At 41.6% G+C, this 22,833-nt stretch overlaps 1 protein-coding gene across 2 annotated transcripts; it reads right to left on the bottom strand.

The window, feature by feature from the left end:
* Nucleotides 1–323: 323 nt before the first annotated feature.
* Nucleotides 324–11,885, bottom strand: LOC311056518 (beta-2 adrenergic receptor-like). 2 transcript variants are annotated; one of them, XM_084073197.1, is made up of 4 exons: nucleotides 11,645–11,885; nucleotides 5,737–5,854; nucleotides 4,242–4,533; nucleotides 324–3,571 (listed from the first exon to the last, which is right to left on the bottom strand). In XM_084073197.1, exons 1-4 carry the CDS (start codon nucleotides 11,666–11,668, stop codon nucleotides 2,659–2,661), a joined length of 1,347 nt encoding a protein of 448 aa, XP_083929323.1. In that variant the 5' UTR covers nucleotides 11,669–11,885; the 3' UTR covers nucleotides 324–2,658. The 2 variants fall into 2 exon arrangements, with proteins under 2 accessions (XP_083929323.1, XP_083929324.1); XM_084073198.1 differs by having other exon boundaries at nucleotides 5,737–5,860; nucleotides 11,654–11,885.
* Nucleotides 11,886–22,833: the final 10,948 nt, after the last annotated feature.

The raw sequence follows: 22,833 nt of genomic DNA, 5'->3' as shown, positions 1-22,833 counted from the left end.
ACACACACACAGACAGACATATATCATGCACAAACATTCATAGAGTATACAACACATTAGATTAGAGTACACTTCAACTTGAGCCAAAGCTTACACGAGGCACAACGGCACACTTCATGCATGAATTTATATCTTAGCACGTTTCAAAAGCCACCATTGCGTCATGGAGAGGTTGGAATGGGACACCAGACACACGGTGATAATGTACAAGCATTCTTTCTTGGTACATCAAGTCTTTCACCGTGTCTATTTCTGACTGCCTGCAACCGACTCAAAACCAATGCAGAGCCTTTGTCCTTGAGAAAACATTTATTCACATCATATCTTCACAACAAATTGGGCGACATTTCTATTACTGCAAGTAGAGGTAGACGAAGAATGGTGTGCTGCCCGCACATCTCATTGTGTCCTTCTGGTCACTTTCAGAGAATGAGAGTATTTGCAAATTAGACTTGGCATTTGTTTTAAATATGCTTGATATGCCAGACGGATTGGGGTCTACTGCATCAACCATGGGGCGGTGAACCTCACACCTCTGGTACGGTACGTTAAAATGGAATGCATAAACAGATGCTAAGCATTATTTGCAAATACCGCTTGACCTAATTTTTTAACATACCCTGGCTGTCGGGTGGAAACCTTGTACTGTATGTCCAAAACCATTACTTTTCAGAAAATTAAAAAGCCTGCGTTCCAGTGGATCCAATGGAGTTATGAGATTATTATTATATTTTTTGATTGGTAAAATATTGGTAAAAGCCATAGACAAACATACATAGATATGAGGTTTCCCCCCGACGGCAATGACATGACATATTTAAAGCAAGGCTCTATTCACATTCATGTAGCCCACACCACACATGTACAAAGTCATAGACTGTAACCCAAACCCTAACCCTAACTCTACGTCCCCTGGGGGGGCTATAGTCTAGTCAGCTATGGATTTAAGTCGTTAGCCATTTAAACCCACAGTAGGGCTTAAGTGGTTAACTACTTAAGCCCTTCTGTGCATACTACATACTGTATTGTCGTCAGACAGATAGTGAAAATAGGGATTTTTTCTTCTTCGAATTTGCCCAAAATAGGGACACCGGGGTTAATGTTCTTAAAGGGATATTTCACTTTCAAACATGTTTGGGGTCATTTTAACGTCTACTCAGGCTCTTGTGAGTACCCCATAGGAAGAGGGCGTGTCTGATAAAATGAATATCAAATATATAAAAGTAAATACTGAATCAAGCAATTTAAAAACTGTCCAGGGTGCTCACAAAAGCCTGAGTAGACATTAAAATGACCCCAAACATGTTTGAAAGGGAAATATTCCTTTAAGTAACAAGAACTATAATAACGCATTACTTTGAAACATTTGTGATCAACATTATTGTCTTTTATGGTAACTTATTGTGGACAAATTTGCCAACACTGTTCAATAAACACTGACAACAGCAGGGCTTAAGTGATGAGCAATAAATAGTGTTTGTGGTGGTGGTGGTGGTGAGCCAAAAACAGGAAGAAGAAAATAAAGTGTGAAAGTACGCCTAGTGTGAAAGTACGCATGTTTAAGCAACATCTGAAGACACACATACTTAAATACGACAGAGAGACACAGAAGATATTTAGAGTTGTAAACTGTAGCTACTCCCTTTCATTCTGTCTTGTCTAAGCAAAACTGCTACAGCATGTGCAAGCATGCTCTTCTAGCATGTGCAATCAATACAAAGCATTGCAAAAGGTTAGTGGCGAGATACGGCTGACACATTGGTGTTTTTACATTGACCATAATGCCTCGTGGCTTTCCATTGTAATGCTTGCGGGAAATACTGTGTGAATACCTTTTAGCTCAGAAACTCATTTCTGAGCTAATTACTCTTTTAATTACTAAAACATAATATTTTCCTACAAACGATACATGTACTGTACATGTTCACAAGATTCTAATGACTAAAATTGACTTGCGTTTAGGTGATAGCTTTCTTAAGTATTCTAAACCGGATTCAGCCAACAAAGACTATTGTTGCTAGGCATTATGGTTGATCTAAAACCACTAAATAGGAGTTAGTTGTATGGTTGTTACTTGGCCAGAATACAGTATGTACAGTGTACACCTTGGTCAAAGGGGGAGGGGTAACAACAGCCAATATATATCCATTGTGGCCTGCCACAATGGAAATAAGCCTTTGGGCTTTATTGGGTATTACATCCTCAAACTTTTTAAATGTTAGTTTTATTATTGCCAAATAAAATCTCTCTCTCTCTGCCCATGTAGCAAGCAAAACATCAAATATTCTGCAATGCATGCGTTCAGAATATACGTTTTGTATCCTTTATTGACCAGGGAAAGTTTGTTGACCTCTTCTTCAGCGACAGCCTGCTACATACATTATAGTTAGATTGTGAGCTTCTTCTTAAACATTTCTCTTGTTAGAACATCCCCCTCCAGGGGTTGTGGGTGTGTATTGTAGCTTTGTCTGTCATGATGTTGCTGTGCTACTCTGCACCAAACCAGATGTATTCCATAACAGCATCACACACCATTACACTCTCCAGTTGTGACACTCCCTAGGTATTTCAGTAACAGCGCTGAATGATAAGCGGCCCATTAGCGCTCCTCCCAGTCTTGTTATCCAGTGCTTCACATAATCCCAACATTCTCTCTGGTCAAACGACAGAGGCCAGGTTTTCCTCACAGCTCCCACTGGTGGTGCTGTTGGTCTGCTGGTGGGCCAGAGAACCAGGGGTTAAATCCAGAGTTTGGTCCCCAGTGAGAGAGGTGGAAGCACCCAGAGACAGCGAGCTGTCTGTGGTACGTATTCCCAAGTTGTCCTCCCACCGAGACCCCTGGGTAAGGTCCGACCGATGATGTCCCTTTAGATCACTCGCCTCCACGATCCCGTTTGTCCTACACGCGGGCTTGGAGTAAGGGTCCCTCCCCCGCTTGCCCCTCAGACACAGCACCTCCTGAAAGGCGTGCCTGAAGTCGGCACTGCGGCAGTAGATCAGCGGGTTAAAGGCCGAGTTGGAGTAGCCCAGCCAGTTGAGCAATCTGAACGGCAGGTCATTCTCCAGCTCCACAAAACTCATCAGGATGTTGAGGATGAAGAAGGGAAGCCAGCACAGGGTGAAGGTGCCCATGATGATACCCAGAGTTTTCAGAGCCTTGTGCTCCTTCAGGCAGAACTTCTGCCGTTTGCTGATCGCCGGCTTGCCCTCCCCTTTCGCTCTGTTCCGTTTGTTCGACCCTTCCTGCGGCTCCTCCACTCCGTCGGCCGCGGGAGCTGGGCGCAAGTGACTGAAGAGTCCCTTTCGCCCTCGGATTTTCTCCAGCTGTTTCTGGGCCTCCTGGAACACGCGGGCGTACATGAAGATCATCACCGCCAGCGGCAGGTAGAAAGAGATGATGGACGAGGACACGGCGTAGGCCGCGTTGGTGTTGAAGTCGCAGCAGTGCACGTCCTCCAGGCACTGTTGGGCCACCTCGTCGTTGGACACCCACCACTTCATGTGGATGGGCAGGAAGGAGATGAGGGCGGCCACCACCCAGACGCCCAGCACTACGCCAAAGGCCCGACGCCTGGTCATAGAAATGGAAAAAAAGAGGAAATGAAAGAGAGAAATTGGGCAACATTTTCTTTACAGGAATGTTTGAAATGATTGACCTACGTTCAAAATACAAAGTCAAATATCTGTAGAGTAATGTATAAAGAACTTGATAACCACAGGTAAAAATATCTGTACTCTCGTCAAACCCCTCATAAATCTTTTGGCTTTCTATGTCATCTTTTTGATTGTGAACCGAATGCCATGAGTGCAGCAAAGTGTTAATCTCTTTCAAAGCCAAGTCTCTCCTACTTGGTGATAGGGCTGTCACCAAGTAGGAGATGATGATTAATTGTCACACAAATAATTGTGATTAAAGATTTAATTGTGTTTTTGTTATTGAACATTGGAACATATGAATACAAATTTAATTTCTGTTTGGCCTTTTTTAGGCTTCATAAACACAAATTGCACAGGGCAGATATGACAAATAACTTAAATATACAAAGAAATTACTGATATATCTAATCATTTTATACTTTCCAAAAAGGTTAGATCAGCTATTTACGCTATTTTTAGAAAATGTTTGAAAATGTATGAGTATTTTTCAACATGGAAACGATTATGACGATTATGCAAATATAATTGTGATTATCTAAAATAATTGCGATTAGGCGATTATGTAATAATGGTGACAGGCCTACTTGGTGAGCAGCGTCTGGTAGCGCAGCGGCGAGGTGATGGCCACGTATCGGTCCAGAGCGATCATACACAGCGTCTCGATGCTGGCCGTGACGCACAGCACGTCGGTCGCCGTCCACATCTCGCACAGCAAGTTGCCGAACTGCCAGGTGCGTAGCAGGATGTAGGAGGCCCCGAAGGGGACCACGACCACGCCCATGATGAGGTCAGCGGCAGCCAGCGACGTTATGAAGATGTTGGTGACGGTCTGGAGACGCTGGAAGCGCAAGATGGCCGTGATCACCAGGACATTACCTAGACAGTATCAAAGTAAAGCTCCATTAGACCAGCTATTGCCGTGTTAACCGCATGCACCCTAACATCCCTATTCTGTGGCAAACATTCGGCAGAAATAGCTGATCTACAAGTGTAGTGTCACGATGCGTAATCGTAAAAAAGGAGCGGCCCTAGAATACAGCCCCGGGGTACCCTGTCAATTGAGTTTGAGTATATAGTTTAAAGGTAGGGTAAGTGATATTTTTTGGTTAAAACAAAAAGCTTTATGTTAAAAGGTTAAAGTATAAACTATATTCTGATAGTAATCATTGCTAGAGTGTTTGTTCAGTAACAGGAGTCTCCCTGTCTCTCCAGCTCTATAATAAACGGAAAATAAATGTTCAGGTAGGTGACAACATTTCAGCCAATCAGGAGAGAGTACCCAGTTGTTCCAGTTGCAATTTTGTCTGCTCATTTCTTTGTGTCATCACTTCCAATTTCACTTGTTTAATCTGTATCCGGACTGAGTTCTCTATCCTGATTGGATAAAATTGGTATCCCGACCTGAAAATGCATTTTCTGTTTAATAAAGAGCTGGAGAGACATGGAGACTCCTGTTACTGAACAAACAGTACTAAAAGAATATAGAGCTATTTAACACTTATTTTAGCCAAAGAAAATCACTTACCCTACCTTTTAAGTGGAAAAATGCCATATTCATAGAATGACCAGGGTGGATGAGGGCACTTATTATACTGGGATACAAGCCCATGTTTTTTGGGCTGAAAAAACATAAATGCCCCCATTGTACAGATTTTTTAAATTCCCCTTTAATGCCCAGAATGTTAATGCCCTTTTGACAAAAAACACTGTTCCAGTCTGAGAGTTTCTGAGCCCAAATGTGTCTATCATTAGTCAATCACTATGGTTCGCCAGTGCCTTCTGGTGTAAAATACATTACTATATCTTTATTGCTCCAATCTTCTAACATAACTAAAACTAAAAGCACCTTCCCACTTTTCTTTCCTAGATAAGGTGTTGTTAAAGCCACAAAAACAACATTATTTATTCAAAAGAAAAAAAGATGCCCCTGCTTTTGAGGACCGATTCTAGCATAATCATCTATATTGAGCTTGGGTAACCCCCCTCCTCTCCCCTGGGTAGAATATAACAAATCTGTTATAAAGAGAACATGAAACATGTTTTTTTCCTAAATGAATGATGAAGTAGAGGAACATTTACCAAAGACTATGGCCATCACCAGGACGGCCATAAGAGCACCTAGCAACACGAGCTGTGCATCGCTGTTCTCCGACGACCCATCAGGAGACGGCACAGAGGAGTTATTCACGCTCTCCATCTGTAGCTGCAAAACATGACATCATTTTGCTCAGGTCAGATCCTGGTATAGTGGATGTTTAAAAGGCTTGAAATAACGCTTTAGCTGAACTGTTTAGCTTCAATACAATGTTTCCAATTTCATTACTGATGGAGCTGTGCCATTGCCCCGTTGTGAATGTTTTCTAAACACACCATAAAACCTTCTGATGCCTACAGTTATTAAATTCCAGCTGCACACTAAAATCCTCAGTGTTAAACTAACATCCAAATCAGTGCCAGGGGTTTTCTCCATTTAATAAAGAACATTAAAATAGCATTTTGCTAGTTCATTCTAGGTTATTTTTTCATTTCGAATACAATTTGCCCATGTACTGTATCTTTGGCTTCAAATACAGTAAATTAAATGAAATAGAACATAGGTCCAACCTCTTCAACAATTTCCTTATAATCTTAACTTCAAACAGAAGAGTTGCTGAGTCAAGAGCAAAGCTAGTATTCTCATTTCTAAAGATTTGTTTTTGGCTTAAAAAACCCAACATGCTTAGGTTTGCCAGAGAAGAAAGAGAGGCCTTTCTCTTTTGATACTAGGCTGGTAATATATCATATGCATAGGTGTCATTTCAACCTTAATTTCACTTTATTTGTCACTTCACAAGTTTACAGGTGTGAGACAGTGGGTGTTTTTGTTATTTACAGAAGTATGATGGTCTCCTTTATTTTTACCACTTTGTCACTGGGAGAATAAATATGTTAAACTCTGTTCAGCTGTGTGTCTTAAAGAATAATTAAAACTGGCACATCCGCTGGACTGTGACGGCAGGTGCAGAAATAGAAGTCTGCACACTGTGACTTTGCAAAAGCTCACAGTGAAGGCTTTATTGTAGATTGTAGATCAATCTACAATAAAGCCTTGACTGGGAGCTTTTGCAAAGTCACAGTGTGGACTTCTATTTTTTTTTTATCTTGCCTTAAAGGTGTGTGTCTTGCCGTCCTTTGGTTATGTACAGTCGTGCTAAGAGGTTGCCTATTACCCTAGCTCACCCGAGGCAGGGGTGTGAGTGACAGGGTGTTTCTTTTTTTATACAAGCTACTCATTTAATTTAATTTCAAACCTTTTATTTATGGACAAGGACATTGAGGTTGCCCTCATTTGCAGTGTCGTCGAGATACATCACAGTACAATTTAATTTTCACATAAATATTCATATCAATGATAAAACATGACAAAACAGAAGCAAAATAAAACAACCTTTCCCCTAGCGTGTGATACAACACAAATTTAAATGCAGTTGCAGACACTTGTGGGTAGGTCTGCAATCAAGGATTGACCCTATGTTATGGGAGAACAGATCTTAAATCTAAGCTGTGTAGGTCATTCCAAGTGGTTGGGTCACTAAAACAAAAGGCTGTTTTCCACAGTTCAGTCTTTACTTTGGGGACCTTTAGCGCGAGCCACTCACTGGAGCGTATCCAACGTGTTACAGGATTCCAATCCAGCAGAGATTTAATATACAATGGTAAAGTCCCATCAATTGCCTTAAAAATAAACAGGTACCAGTGTTTGTTTTGCCTGTCGGCCAAGGAACTCACAAATTGCGGTTATATTTAAATGACAAAGGAGAACATATCAGAACAAAACCATATCAAATATACATAGTGTAGCCTACTCAACCGAAACCTCAGTCTCTTGTACACATACAGTGTATCAATGTATCATGTAGCAGCTGATATCAAATATCAGAATCTCTATTGTCAGTTGTACACATCACAAGTTTACAGGTAACAGTGTGTGAAATTTGTTTTTGTGCAAGCTCCATCGTTTTGATTGTTTCCAGAAAAGAGAAAGAAGAGAGAGAAGGGGGGAGGGCAAGGGAAGGAAAACAAGAAGGAATAAAACAAAAGAGACAACGTGGGATGAGATTTCGAAATAAAGTGCATGAGCGTAGCAGCTGGTATCTGTTCCTAGACATTAGTGCAAGAAGAGTATCAGTGCATGTACATGAAGATTAAGGTGCAGAGTAAATATGTCTGAAGTGTGTGGGAATGGGAGTATATTCACAGACATACTGTATATGTGATAAAAGTGCTAGTGCCAGTGTAATGGGAGCATTTAAGATGACGACAGAGTTCAGGCCTGTTTAAGCAGCCTGATGATCTCCTGGTTATGGAAACTGTGCCTTAGCCTGTCCGTTCGCCATTTGATACATGTGATACTGCAGTATCACCTGCCTCAAGGTAGCAGTTGGGGTGGTTAGTGATTTTGATGACACATCAGCCTTGGCTATGTTTAATTTAGTCTGGCCTGAACAAGGGATCTAATCACGTCTTATGAAAAGAAAAATGTTTTTTAACATTGTAGAAAGTAAGACGCTGTTTCATAATCTCAGGAACTAAATTGAAAAAAAAAAAACCTGTATATTTCTTAATGTGACTCACACAAGACACTAATGTAAAAAAGATTATCACAGCATCTCTTGTGCTTTCAGTCCATAAAAGCTTTCAGCCAGTGTACTCTATGGTAACGTAACACTAGATTACTGTTGTACTATATGTATTCGACTGATGCTGTTGAACTGTTCATTTATAGCCTATATTATGTGATACTGTAAGTGTTACATTGGAATCCCTTACTCAAGGATGGGTGGGTAAGTTGTATTTGTTATCTTGTAATCTTAGAAATGTCCATAACACATTTGCCAATAGTGGAGGGTTAGTGCCTATATTAATAAGGGTATTAATAATAATAATAATAATAAACCAGAATAAACTGCCCACTTCAAGTGAAACAAATATTTCATACTGCTTATTTCAAACTCGAAAGACATGAAAAATAATTCACTTCCCCATCAGCTCTTATTTAATTTTTTAAAGATTCTCTAGCTGTCTTTTCCACTGATATCCAATACATAAATAATGGAGAGCCGCCGAGGGTTTCATGTTTCTGATCAGTCACTGCTCAGCCTACTGGATAACACAACATTTAACTAGAAAAAGTGCTCCTCGGAGCACAGGTCTCCGCCAGGTCAGGTAGGTTATTGTGGACCAGCAATGTTCGGAATTCGGCAATCAGGATGGAATAGAAAAAATCGGACAGATCCGTCTTGATCACATGACCATAGAGATAATGTGTACTGATTTGCGTGATGTTTGGACAAAATCTGTAGGTGCGTGCAAATTTCACAGCAATTTCACAGCAATTGGACGCTGTGTTCATGATTTGAGGCATTTTTTTCAAAACGGGCCACTCCTGCAAACTTTAGATGCCAATCTTAGCCAATCAGGATGGAATATGAAAAAATGGACGTATCCGTCTTGATCACATGACTATAAAGATCATGGCCCTCATTTATCAAAATGGTGTTGTAGACCATGGGCGAACGGCGAGATCACCGCAATTGTTGGCATTTATCATTCCATCGTGACTTTGACTTTGACGCTCAAATCTCACGTCTGGTCTGACGGCCTGTAGGATTTGTCTACAACCGTTTGTTCCATCGTAGACTTGTGGAGCAGCATTGTCCGACCATCTGAAATCACGCCATTAAAAACAATATAACATATTTACAATGTTACAAGTTAGATTCTTAATCATTCAGCCATTTAAACAGTGCTTTACTGGCTCTGTTAAGACATATGAGCGCATCCATGCGAGAGGATTTTGGGGACAGCTGCGCTGGAATATTTTCATGGAGACCTTAAGTCTGCCCGCTGCCCAGCGCATGTGATCCTCATTTTGGCTTTTGGCCACGGGACCGCAGTGGGAGATCGGAGGTAACCAGCCCACCACACACCAGCCTTCATCCATTACTGTTCACGCATTCCTCAATCACTCCATAAACATTCAAATTATGATGACAGCCCCAGGCTATCTATCTCTCATGTGCCATTCCCACACGCATATGATAGGGATGTTTGCTGTGTAGCTGTGTGAATCCACGGAGATGATTGGTGGGGTAACTTCACATGATGGAGAAGTTCCTCTTCTCGGCCGTGTTCCGCTTCTTCATGTTGAAAAACAGGTGGGGCTAGTCTACGCCACATTTATCAAGAGTGGACAAAGCTCACGCTAGAATTGACAGGGTACACCTGCTTGGTAAATCTCACTTGGACGTGGGTGTAAGCTAACTCCTGGGCTCAAATGTAAGCTGGTTTGTACGTTCCATTGATAAATGAGGGCCCATGTGTACGGATTTGCGTGATATTTGGAAAAATCTGAAGGAGTAATATAAAAAAAAATGTTCGACATAAGTCGGCCTCCTGGTGGCGCTATAAAAGGCAGATATGAATAATGCAGGGCAGACGTTTTTCCTTGGCCTCTAGGGAGTGTGCATACAAAGTTTTACGCAGCTCGGTGCAGTTATAGGTAAAAACGCAAATCGGCATATTATAGCGCCACCATGAGGCTGATCTGAAGAAAATAATCACAGAAATCGCACACTGTGTTCAGGATTTGAGGCATTTTTGTTCAAAACGAACCAACTTTGGAAGCCAATCTTAGCCAATCAGGATTGAATATGAAAAATCCGACAGACCAGTTTGGAGATAATTATCTATAAGTGCTAAATGATGTGATGTACTGTCTGTCTATCACAATGTTAGTTCAATCTGTTGGCTCTTTTGATGGCCTATTTAATCAGTCACACACACACACACACACACACACACACACACACACACACACACACACACAATAAACACATACTCAGATGATGAAACACAACTGATTTACTTACGTACATATACCGATATCACAATGACAATGGAGAGGTTGCTATGTAGTGGCGCATGACAACTAAAACAAACTCACACATGCACATGCACACAGAGACACGAGAATGCAGACTCAAACAGACAGACAGACAGACAGAGATGCACACGAGCGTGCGCACACACGCACGCACATACGCACGCACGCACGCACGTACGCACACACACACACACACACACACACACACACACACACACACACACACACACACACACACACACACACACACACACAGGTTTATTAGCACTTAGTGAACTAAACAGACAAAGCAAACAAGGACAAAGGTACATGTATGGCACACATGCTAACCAAGAATTAGGTGCACTTTGGAGTGGGTTGGATGAAAAGCAATAAAGTTTAAGTTCCTTTGCATTGTAGAATAACACAACATGCAGAGTACTTCAGAACTGGCACATTGTTCTGTTGAAAAAAGTATACTTTCTGACCACAGTAAGCGTATATAGAAGTTGTCAAGCAGGACAAAGGATTGTCACTCTGTAATATGCGTAGGACAAGTTAGACTCAAACGTGTCAGGAGCTTTGTCATAAAATATTGTCATAATATACAGTATGTGTGTGTGTGTGTGTGTGTACTTATTACTTTCTAAATTATCTTAGGTGAGCAACCTGTTGTAACCGTTACAATAAGTCAAGTATTTTCACTTCTGCTATTTTGGCCTCTGTGCTTTATTTTGTGTTGTCTGTAACATTCGGGTTACACTGATATGTGGTACTTGTGGGTATGAGATTTAGAAGCAAAGGTTGAATTCCAAGGTTTAAAACTCAGTCAGACTATCCTAAAACAAATAAACAAACCTAACAAACAAACATGAGGATGTGACCTTTGTAAATACATGAACTGTGCACAAAGGTTATTTGAAGTAATTAAACAGGTCACGTGTGGCTGCAGAAACTACAGTATCAATGCACAATTACTGGATCCATCTTTTTCAATTTGCATATACAGTACTTCATATAAAAAAACAGAACACAGTGCATGGGCAAAGCATGTGCTGTCTCCGTAACAATCTAATCTTAGACATCTCTCACCTGTTCCTGTCTCATCCATACAATCTTAAAGGTCTTCCTCTGTGTGCATTGCGGTCCAATAACTTGATAATCCACACAAGTGCCTTCCAATCCACAACACAAAGTGGTATTATGGTGCTATTGTTTCGGCTTAAAGTCTCTCTTCCTCTTTAGCTCAGTTGGAGCCCCTGGTTTCGTGTGTCACACATGCACACCCATGCATGCACGCACACACACACTGTACACACACACACATGAATGCAGCCTTTCAATCTGCCATATCGCCTGCTCTGTGGAAGCAAGCAGACTGAGTCTCCCTTCTTTATAGGCATGCTCTGGTGACATCACAGACATTATAGCCAATCGGCAGGGGACAAGGCAGTGTGTCTGAAAAGTGAGCAAAACTCTGTGCCCTGAAGGGAGGATATCGACTACATTGCTTTTTAAACCTATTTACCATGGGAAAGGTTTGCTAAGCTCCCTTCTGAGCAACACCCTGCCACACACATGCACGCAGGCACACATGCACACACACAAACTGGGGGGGGGGGTAGCTTGTCAGCATACCACCATACACAGCCTTCAACTCTCAGCCACACTTTTATAAACCATTTATCATTCAGAGAAGGTTTACAACTTCTCACTTTTTTTATTAATTATACTATATATATTAATAGAACTATGCTGAGACATAGCTTTAATGAACATTCATTCAGCTGCTCACTCGCCCATGGGAGTGAGCAGCTCCACTCACTGTACAATCTTGGCTTGGCTGGAACAGCTGCCTTGTCTGCAGTGGCGTAAAGTAACTAAGTACATGTACTCAACTACATCTCAGAGGAAAATATTGCACTTTTACTCCACTACAGTTATATGAAAGCTTTAGTTACTAGTTAATTTGTAGATTTTGATTATTATTTCAAACCACACTAACCACTTCAGCCATATGTATTTTGGCCATTTGAAAATAGCAGATCTACAAGCCTACGTTTTTTTGTACATTTTGAACTGGGACATTCTGCACAATGAGTACTTTAACTTTTGGTGCTTTAAGTATATTTTGATGCTGATACTTTTGTACTATTACTCAAGTACATTTTCAGTACGGGACTTCTACTTGTAACAGAGTATATCTATTGCGTATTGATACTTTTAAGTAAAACATGTGAGTAGCCTACTTTCTTCCATCACTGCTTGTCTGCAGCGGCTGTGGAGGTGGGTGCACGCGCACGTGTGTGTTCGTTGGGTGGGGGTGCATGGGTGCGTGCGCGCGCGCGCGCGTGTGTGTGTGTGTGTGCGCGTGTGTGTGCGTGTGCGTGTGGAGGGGCCCCCACACGCACACGCACACACCCATCATGGGGGTGCAGGGTGAGTTACCCCCTGCCTGCATTTTATTTACAGTCACATAACTCACTTGGTATCACTCACGCAACATACATCATAAACAGTAAAATAAAATCCTATATTGTTATTTTACCCCCCCCCCCCTTTTGATCCGTTGTGTCTTAGTCTGTGTTTTGTAGTTATGTATGTCTAAATTGCGTATTTTTAAAACTCAATAAAAATACATTGGGCAAAAAAAAAGTAAAACAAATATGAACCCTATAGTGATAAAATAACTCCAAGAGTGTGCAAATGGAACCACATGGACCTTTATGGATTCCATATGGTTTCCATTTTCATAAGTTAAATTAACACCAGAGTATGGTGAGCAGAGCAGACTTACATTTAAAACCATGAATTGTAATGGTGATTAGGGTAATCATCACATCAATTGCTTTAATCAGAGTAAGTTCATAATACCTTGGTTAACACTCGTTGAGGGGTCCGTAGCCGGACCCCCATTTAATGGCATTTCTATCTCTGGGACCCCAATTTATATTGTAAAATCAATGTTAATTTAACTCTGAGAGTGTACAAATGGAACCAAATGGACCCGTTAGGGTCCATTTGGTTCCATTTGTACACTCTCAGAGTTACAGACCCATAAGGGTCCATTTGGTTCCATTTGTACACTCTCAGAGTTACAGACCCATAAGGGTCCATTTGGTTCCATTTGTACACTCTCAGAGTTACAGACCCATAAGGGTCAATTTGGTTCCTAACTATCTATCATTTAGCTGGGGACCCCCTGGAACTCCACCAAGGACCCCTGAGGGTCCCCGGACCCCACTTTGAGAACCAACGATGTAGCCTAGTCTGATTGCTTCCCTTTTTAATGTGGAAATACAGTATTACAGGAAGTATATTCAGGTGCAGTCTTTGTTTATACATTTGACAACATTACAAGTGAAACATAATATTAACTGTAACCCCTTTGAACAAAATAGTACCAACAAACAGCCTGATAAAACGCTTACAGCTGGCTACAGGCTGGCTAACATTGCATCATACATACTCACATACATATTTACTCTTTTAGATAAGAGCGCTATCTATATTTCTATCCTGTTACTTGCTGCTCTAACAAACCATTTCCCGTCGGGGATGAATAACCTTTTCTCATTAGCTTCTTGTTCAGCCAAAGTCAGTCAGAATCATCGGCCAGAAACAGGTTGGTTCAGTACGTCTACACCTGTTTGTTCTGTTTCCATCCTGGAAAAAGTAATGTAGTGCTGTATGCAATGCGGAAAACACGCAAATATCAATCTTGTTTGCATCCTGTGTTTCAGAAAGTGTTTGTTTTTTAGATTATGAATGTGAATACACTGGTTGTACTGTCGAGCCAAACTACATGTACATGCATTGTGCGATAACAAGGACGTACGGTACATACATTACATACATATATACTGTACATCTACACACAGACAAGCTTCATTACAATAGTTTTGCATAATTTGTCCACTCAATGAATTCCCAACGACACTTAACTTACACTAAACACTTAAACTACCAAACACTCAGCAGGGTTGTTCTGGAATTCTATTGGCCAACAAACCACTTTAACACCAAAGCAAAACAACAGTAGTTTTCTTGTGATAAGTTATTTATCTTCATCGCGACAACAGGAAACCACCAGGGTTTCCTGTTGTTGCGATGAAATCTACCCATTTTAATATTGCTTTGTAACATTGCTGACACAATATTCTTGTTTATGGGTCTATTTGTGTGACAGTTTGAAAGAATACTGCACCCAACACATTCAACACATTAAACACAACTTGCGTGCACAATACCAAACGGTTTAGTTGTGGTGATTCACAAGCCCCATAATTTATTCATTTATATTCCTAAAATGTATATGCTGCTCTACATGCTTACTGTGTTGCAAAATCACCATGTGTAAGCACATTTCGCTCATGCACACACATGACGCATGCACACACATGCTACATGCACTCACAAATGTCTTCATGTTACTGTGTGTACGCAGAGAGGAGAAGAAACCTCAGGAGGGCTGTACAGGATTTCCACAGGATACAGCTTGGCGGCACACATGTCATTTGACTCTGTTTTAGTGACATTCGGTTCACTTAGTTGAGAAATGCTCATAGTTGTACGTTCATATGAGCTAATGAGAGAGAGGGAGGTGTCAAGGGAAGCAACAGGAAACATTGCAGATGACAGGAAGTGAATGCGGAATCTCAGTGTCCACAGAAAGCATGTTTTGAGCTTACAGTGCCTTTCTGCCATTGATGGAAGAAAGTACTCACATCGCATGTTTTACTTGTTTTAAGTAAAAGTATCAATACTGCAGTAGATATACTCTGTTACAAGTAGAAGTCCCGTATTCAAAATGTACTTGAGTAAAAGTGCAAAAGTATCGGCATCAAAATATACTTAAAGTACCAAAAGTAAATATTTTCAAAAAGAATCTTGTGATTCTTGATTCATTCAACACAAAAAGTACAATCAGTTACAATAAGTTGTTTAGTGTCCAATTAGGCCTTGTCCTGACATCAGCTGATCCTGTTTTGTAAATAGACTAAGGGCTATTTGTTCTTTGTTTGGAAAGCACTTTGGGTCAGCTGATGTTGTTTTTAAATGTGCTATATAAATAAACTTGACTTGACTTGACTGATTATGGTCCATTCCCCTTAGAGCATGTGACTGGCATTGTCAAATATAGAATAATTCGGCAAGCTAAGAAAATTGACTTCTTTAAAGTATGCTACCAGCATAAGTCTCCCTCTATCTCTTCCATTTCCAAGTCAAAGTCCAAGTCCAAGGACTCTTGTTGCCCTTGTTTCTCACCTCCACTCCCCTTCTTACTCACCTCTCTATCTCTACTCTCAATCTGTTTCTCATCTCTCAGAGAGAGAGAGAGAGAGAGAGAGAGAGAGAGAGAGAGAGAGAGAGAGAGAGAGAGAGAGAGAGAGAGAGAGAGAGAGAGAGAGAGAGAGAGAGAGAGAGAGAGAGAGAGAGAGAGAGAGAGAGAGAGAGAGAGAGAGAGAGAGAGAGAGAGAGCTCTCATTTTGTCCTCTCATGCACCCCTAATCCTGCATTCCACAGAGCTGTCAAAATAAATTGACAACACTGGGAGAACATCACAGTTATCCTTGCAAGACAATAGAGTTGACTCGCCAAGATAAATACTCGCCCCACTTTGTATTTCCCCTCTCTTTAGCTCTTTCTGTCACTCTCTTTCTCTGCTTTGCCCACTAGTGTTTCTGCTCTCCTTCCTCCCTCCACTCAGTGCATCCACCTCTCTCTGTCTGATCCTACTATGGATCATTGGAAGTGGGATGAGTGTTTTTCTGTAAGGTTGCTTGTAAATATTGGTAGTTGCGGGCTGGTTTCTGAAGTGTATTTCCTTATTTGGGTTTCCTTCCTAATGTTGTTTAAACGTTGTTCTCATTTTCATGTCAAGGACCCCCAAATGAATATGTATTTGGTGCCAAGGACGTCCCCCATACAAGATTGGTGTTGTTAAAAGTTTTCAAAAAATAATTCCAAATGTTTCCCTTTTTTCCAAGATTTTTTATTTATTCATATTATTTTTTTGTGGGGGGGAGGGAGCGTAAACTACGATCTGGCAACACCCACCTTTAGAAACATGGGTAAATTCTCCTTCTACAGCACTTCCACTCAAGTGTGGAATGCCCTGACCCCATCCCTTGAAAAATGGGAGAAGCCCTGAGGAAACCCTGAGGAAGACTTCACTGTCAAAACGTTGGTTTCCTTTTAAATAAACTTTTTGCATCGTGGCTAAGAGCTTTGCGGCCTCATCCTTTGTCATCACTGGCTTCCTTTAAAACAGCCCTGAAAATTCACCTTTCAGGAGGCCAAAGGGCGAGGTAGCTATCACTTCTCCCTTAAACAGCCTCCCCCCATTTTTTTTACTCTAACTGTTTCACTGTAAAATCCTCAGTGTACAGTATATTTAACTCAGAGGGTGTACACATTGAACCAAATGAGCCATCAATGTCTACACTCACGGAGTTACAAACCTGTGAGGGTCCATTTGGCTCAATCATTTAGCTGTGGACCCCCTGGAACCCCCACAAGGACCCCTGGTGGTACCCGGACCCCACGTTGGGAACCAGTGTACACAGTACACTGTGTCTACATCCTCTGACCTTGCCCTAACCTACACACCTTCCTTCCTTCTCTATCTCCTTATACAGTAAAGCTTCTTTACAATGCTCATCATCCACAAATCTATTCATCCTGACATCTCTATGCACTTGTGAGCTGACAATGCCTGCATTGACACAAAGTCACTATGGGACACACCCCTCAGGCTATCAGACTCCGAAACAATATTTATTCTCCCTCCCACTGTATTCTTTTTCTGCCAGTGTTTTTGCCCACAATGAGGTTATTTTAATATTTTACATGTATGTACTGTATACACACTTGCCTGATATAGTTTTCACATTATTACTATTACTGCTAAGGTTTTTTACTTGTATTATACCGTGTTTTATTATATCTTGTTTTGTTTTTATACTGTTGGCACAGACGCTCTGCAGTCTGTGCATGTCACACCAATATTTCACTGTGTGAGTGAGTGAGTGAAAGATTTACCTTTTTGGATCTTGAATCTCCATTTTCCATTCCAGACCTAGCGTTAAAACCAATCTTGATGACACACACCAGGCTAGCTCTCAGCCACCTAACAGAGTGACAAAGGAAATGACTTATGACCGCACCCATAGAGCTGCTTAATAGGTTGACAGGTCTGCTGTTGCTGAGTCTTTAGTCTTTGTTCTCATTGTAACACTCCTGTGTGTTATCTATTGCAGTGTGATTTATCATGTACAAGATCAATTCTCAAAAGGATCAATTAATTGGCAATCAGTCAAAGCAGTGGCACTGTGCTGGCCGGACCAACTGGTGGAACAGCTGTTTTCTCTGGTCGGCCAGACAGTGAAGTATTGTATGAACTGCCTGAGGGCTACAGAGATGACAGCTGTATTTATCACAAAGCCTCAACCTAAAGCACGTTTCCTCCAAAATCAAATAGAATAGAAGTGGGCCGTACTGAGCTTACATGACCCCTGTACATGACCTCCAGACACCTGAATTGCCATTCCCTACTTATTTTCACTCATCCAACCCCACTTTTGTTGTGGGATTCAGTGGTCTGGCGTTGCCCTCGTCATCAGTTTGATCCAGGCTGGAGAAACAACTGAGCCAGTCAGCTCCTTTGTGGGTGGTACTAAAGTCAAGAGGAATATCTAAGATTAGAATTAGAACTAGGCTCCTCACAGGCCTCGACCAATAGGCTCGACTCACGAGCGTGCGCACGAGCTTCCGCACGAGCTTCCGCACGGGGCTGCGCGCTCAATCACAGAAGTGACGCGCAGAAGCCCCAAATAGGCATCGTCCACCACATTTCACAACCCGGAAGAAGGGGTGATTTCGGCCCATGCGCTGTGTGAGCAACTCAATGCAAGTGGATGGGATGGGATATCCCGTGCCCTCTCTATTATTTTTAACTTTATGGTGCACGCACACTCCCTGGGTGCCAGAGCAGAACCTCTGCCTTTTATTGAAATTTATATTACTTCTACAGATTTTATCCATACAGCACGCAAATCGGTACACAGTATCTCTATAGTCATATTCCATTCTGATTGGCTAAGATTGTCTTCCAAAGTGTGCAAGATTTGTCCGTTTTGAACAAAATACCTCAAATCACGAACGCAACGTGCAATTTACGTGAAATTTTGCAAGCACATTCCCACTAGGCCGAGGAAGAAATGCTACCCTTTTCACATTGGCCTGTTATAGCGCCACCAGCAGGTACATTTTTGCAAAACAAAGTTTTGGAACAAAATGCCTCAAGGAAAGGCCTATAGGAAGAAATGGTGCCCTTTTCACATTGGCCTATTATAGTTCCACCAGGAGGCTACAATAACCTACCTGACCTGGCGGAGACCTGTGCTCAGAGTAGCACTTTTTCTAGTAATTTTCTTAGCTTAGTAATACAATAATAGTTTAGTAATTAGCTATTACGGCAGTGGCTCAGGAGGTAGAGTGGCCGGTTGGGAAGGTTCCCAGTTCGATCCCGGGCTCCCCCTGAGTTAGTGTTGAAGTGTCCTTGAGCAAGACGCTGAACCCCTAATTGCTCCCGATGAGCAGGTTGGTGCCTTGCATAGTTTCCTCCACCATCGGTGTGTGAATGGGTGAATGTAATGCACAATCATTGTAAAGCGCCTTGGATGAAGGCACATATAAATGCACCATTTTCCATTTTACTTATTTGATAAAAGCTGATAGAGCTTTTATTACTCCCTCGGCCACCTTTCCGAAACTAAGACCCCTGCTCCATGCAGCTGCTCCCTGCCTATAAAGTAGAGGCAAAAAAACTGCAGCTTACAATCCTGCTTTCAACAAGCCAACTGGGAGATGTTTGAGCACGCCTTTAGGAAAAATGTTATATCAATGAGCTCTCTCGGACACAATTACTGGTTTCATCAGTAAGTGCATTGATGATGCACTTACAAAAAAGGCTGTTCGGATGAACCCTAACCAGAAACCATGGCTTAATGGCGAGTGAGTCTGTCATGTTTCATGGTGAGGTAAAAAATGATTTAGAAAATCATGTATCATTCAACCTTTTGAAGTGTAATGTTTTCCTAGCACCAAAATGAAGTTGATTTGTGAATAGTGTCCGGTTCCATCAGAATTAATTTGATGATGCTGAAACAAAAAATACAACTTTCTAGTAGTTTTGGGCCTTTATTGGATCGCAATCTTTGAAAATGTTCAAATTGGCATAAACATCCATGACAATTCGCACACCTCACATCAGACACCACACCATAAATCACTGCCAATGCAAACTAAGCAATCTGATTGTGGTTGGATAGTTCTGTACCTATTGGCTGACATCTCACAGTGGATGTCTTCTCACCACCTCAAGCTGAACCCAGACAAGACTGAGCTTCTCTTCTTCCCAGCTAAGTCCTGCCCGCGCAGGATCTAACTATTTCCATAGACAACCCTCTGGTGACTTCGGTTCCAACAGCCAAGAACCTTGGTGTTGTCCTGGACAGTCAGCTCTCATTCAAGGGCCACATCACAGCGGTCATTCGATCCTGTAGGTTCACACTCTATAACATTCGAAGGATCAGACTCTTCCTCACCCAGGAGTCAGCCCAGCTCTTTATCAAAATTTGACTATTGTAACTCTCTCCTTACTGGCCTCCCGGCATGTGCACTTAAGCCTCTCCAAAATGATCCAGAATGCCGCAGCACGCTTGGTCTTCAACCAGACAAAATGTTCACATGTGTCCCCCCTTCTCCGCTCCCTCCATTGGCTCCCAGTTACTGCCCGCACAGAGTACAAAACACTGACATTAGCCCACAAAGCAACCAAAGGTATGGCACCCCCTTATCTTCAAAGCCTGATCCAACCCTACAACCCCTCCCATTCTCTCAGATCAGCTAACACAGGGAAGCTGTCAGAACCTTAGCTAAAACATCTGGGACAACGCTCCACACGTCCCAGACTCTTCTCCCTTCTGGCTCCCAAACTATGGAATGAACTCCCCATTGCAATTAGAACTGCAGACTCACTCCCAATCTTCTGCCGTAATCTGAAGACTCACCTCTTCAGACTCCTCCTCAGCCCGTAGCACTTGCCCTAGCCTTGACGACCTTGCAGGATTATGCAAAGGCTGAAATGTAACTTAGATAGCATGTTACAGTATGTAGACTATGCCGGGCATCCTATAGTGTGTATAGTGTCACTGTACAGGGCAGGCTGACAAGTTCTTGGTTTACATATGTATGTGTAGTTATTATTAGATTATTGGTTTACTTATGTATTACTTTATTATTAGGGACAGGTCGGTTTTTAAAGAAGGGTACCCCTGGAGAAAATGTGTGTGCCCTAATCTAAAATGCCATGACCCTCCCTTTGACAAAAAAAAAATCAATGACCCTCCCCAAGTGATTAAAAAAAAAAAGATTAACCCTCCCCGCCTATAGGAGTGTCACGATATATTGTGTCACGATATAGCCTATTGTGGTATTAAAATGTGACGATAGGTATTGTCATGATGTCATACTGTATCGTAATATTTTTTAAATATTTTTTTTTATAATTTTTTTTATCTTATCATAATCCTACTACTAATTGACAAAAGCTCAGAAGATCACTCCAAATGCTTCCAAGACCTGTCACAGACTGTTGATCAGAGCTCTGGCTATTATTTAGGCATCTTACCCCACCACGATCAGTGATCAGACTCTCGGCTTGATTGATTTTCTGATTTGCCTATCAGACCCTCAGCCTGATCTGGCAGGTTGCCATAGCAACCAGATACAGGAAGTTTGACCTCTTTTGACCTCAAGAAAGGCTTTCTATTTGACAGCTAATCTCTCAAGAACAGATTCTGCTCTGCGTTGGAATCTGTCGGGGAGGTTTGTCATAACGTGTACGCACTGCCTACAAGTGGGCGTGCCTTCAGATCAGGAAGCAGGCCGCGCTTTACCCAGTCAAATGTAGTGGGCGGGATTCACGTGTCCGTCGATCCTTCCCCACTCGAAACAAACCGAAACTAATTTAACAATAGCGTCCGCGGAGCAGACAAAACCACGGAAAGATATTCACATTTTAACTTACTCTTTCATCATAGAAACAAGTGGGCTTATAACCAAAACGATCCATGTTCTCTGGGAGAAGTGGTGTTAGTGTAGAAATATTGTTAGTGGGAATGAAAACATAGTTGCACCACCGGAAGTGATGCGCTGAAGGCAGACCAAAACCCCGGTTTCCTTGCGCACGGGTGCTACGTTTTCTTCCTCCCAGATAAGAGCCAACTGAGATAGTAACAAACAGCAGAGGTCGCTGTTTTTCATTTTCAGTTGGCTCTGGGTTCCCAGATTGTTTGACAGCAGGTGGGTCGTGAGGTTGGGAGGTTGGGACTAGAGGTTAGGGCCGCAAAGTGGCCCAAACCTATAGTAACAGTTAATTATTAATCATGTCTTCCATCATATTCAAGGTATTTTGGAGAGAAATGAAACAGACTCCAGTCACTTTCAGTTTAAAGCACTGCAGAGGGGAGGTGTTGTGTGTCAGCTGATGCTCGTTGACGCTCATTAATGTGACATGCATCAAAGCAATTATGCCTCTGCACTCTCAAATAGGCCTATCTAATCTAAGATTTTTACATGGTATTATACTGTAATGGTATTATAGATTGTTTTTGAGCTGTTGGAAATAACTAGGCTGCACTTGGTTGGTAAAGTCCAGATGACACAAATATGAGGTTTGTGGGATTTATAGTTATGCAGTGTTATACTATATTTGTTATATTAGTGTGTATCCTCTGAAACAATGGGTTTATAGTTAGTGAGAACTTCACTTCTCCCTTAAGCTTGCACAAATGTAGTTATTTGTGTGTACAAAGCACTTTGTAATTGTGTTTTAAAGTGCTTTATAATTGTTATTTTAAACTGAAGATGATGGCCAATGTTGATGATACATGAGAAAAGAACATTAATAATGTATCATATCAATATCATATGCCCAACATCATGAATGTATCGTGAAATGAGTGTTATCTTGACACCCCTAACCCTCCCCATCAAATACAACAACATGATTTAAAACTGATAATAGGCCTATGTCCGATGTTTTGCTTTCCACATTGATTAGAACATTACTGTAATCAGTCATGCTAAATGCACAGTGCAGTGTAGTAGTCTGTAGTGGTAGCAGAATGGACAGTGTTCTCAACTTACATGAAGAAAGTTGAGTATTTGGTAGTCAGTAGTTTACAACTTTTGTCACTCTGCCC

This window comes from Gymnoscopelus microlampas, assembly GCF_963454915.1.
Source record: "Gymnoscopelus microlampas genome assembly, chromosome: 12".
In the NCBI taxonomy this organism is placed as follows: Eukaryota; Metazoa; Chordata; class Actinopteri; order Myctophiformes; family Myctophidae; genus Gymnoscopelus; species Gymnoscopelus microlampas.
The sequence above is the reverse complement of the archived record's forward strand: the minus strand, read 5'-3'. Positions and strand labels throughout refer to the sequence as shown.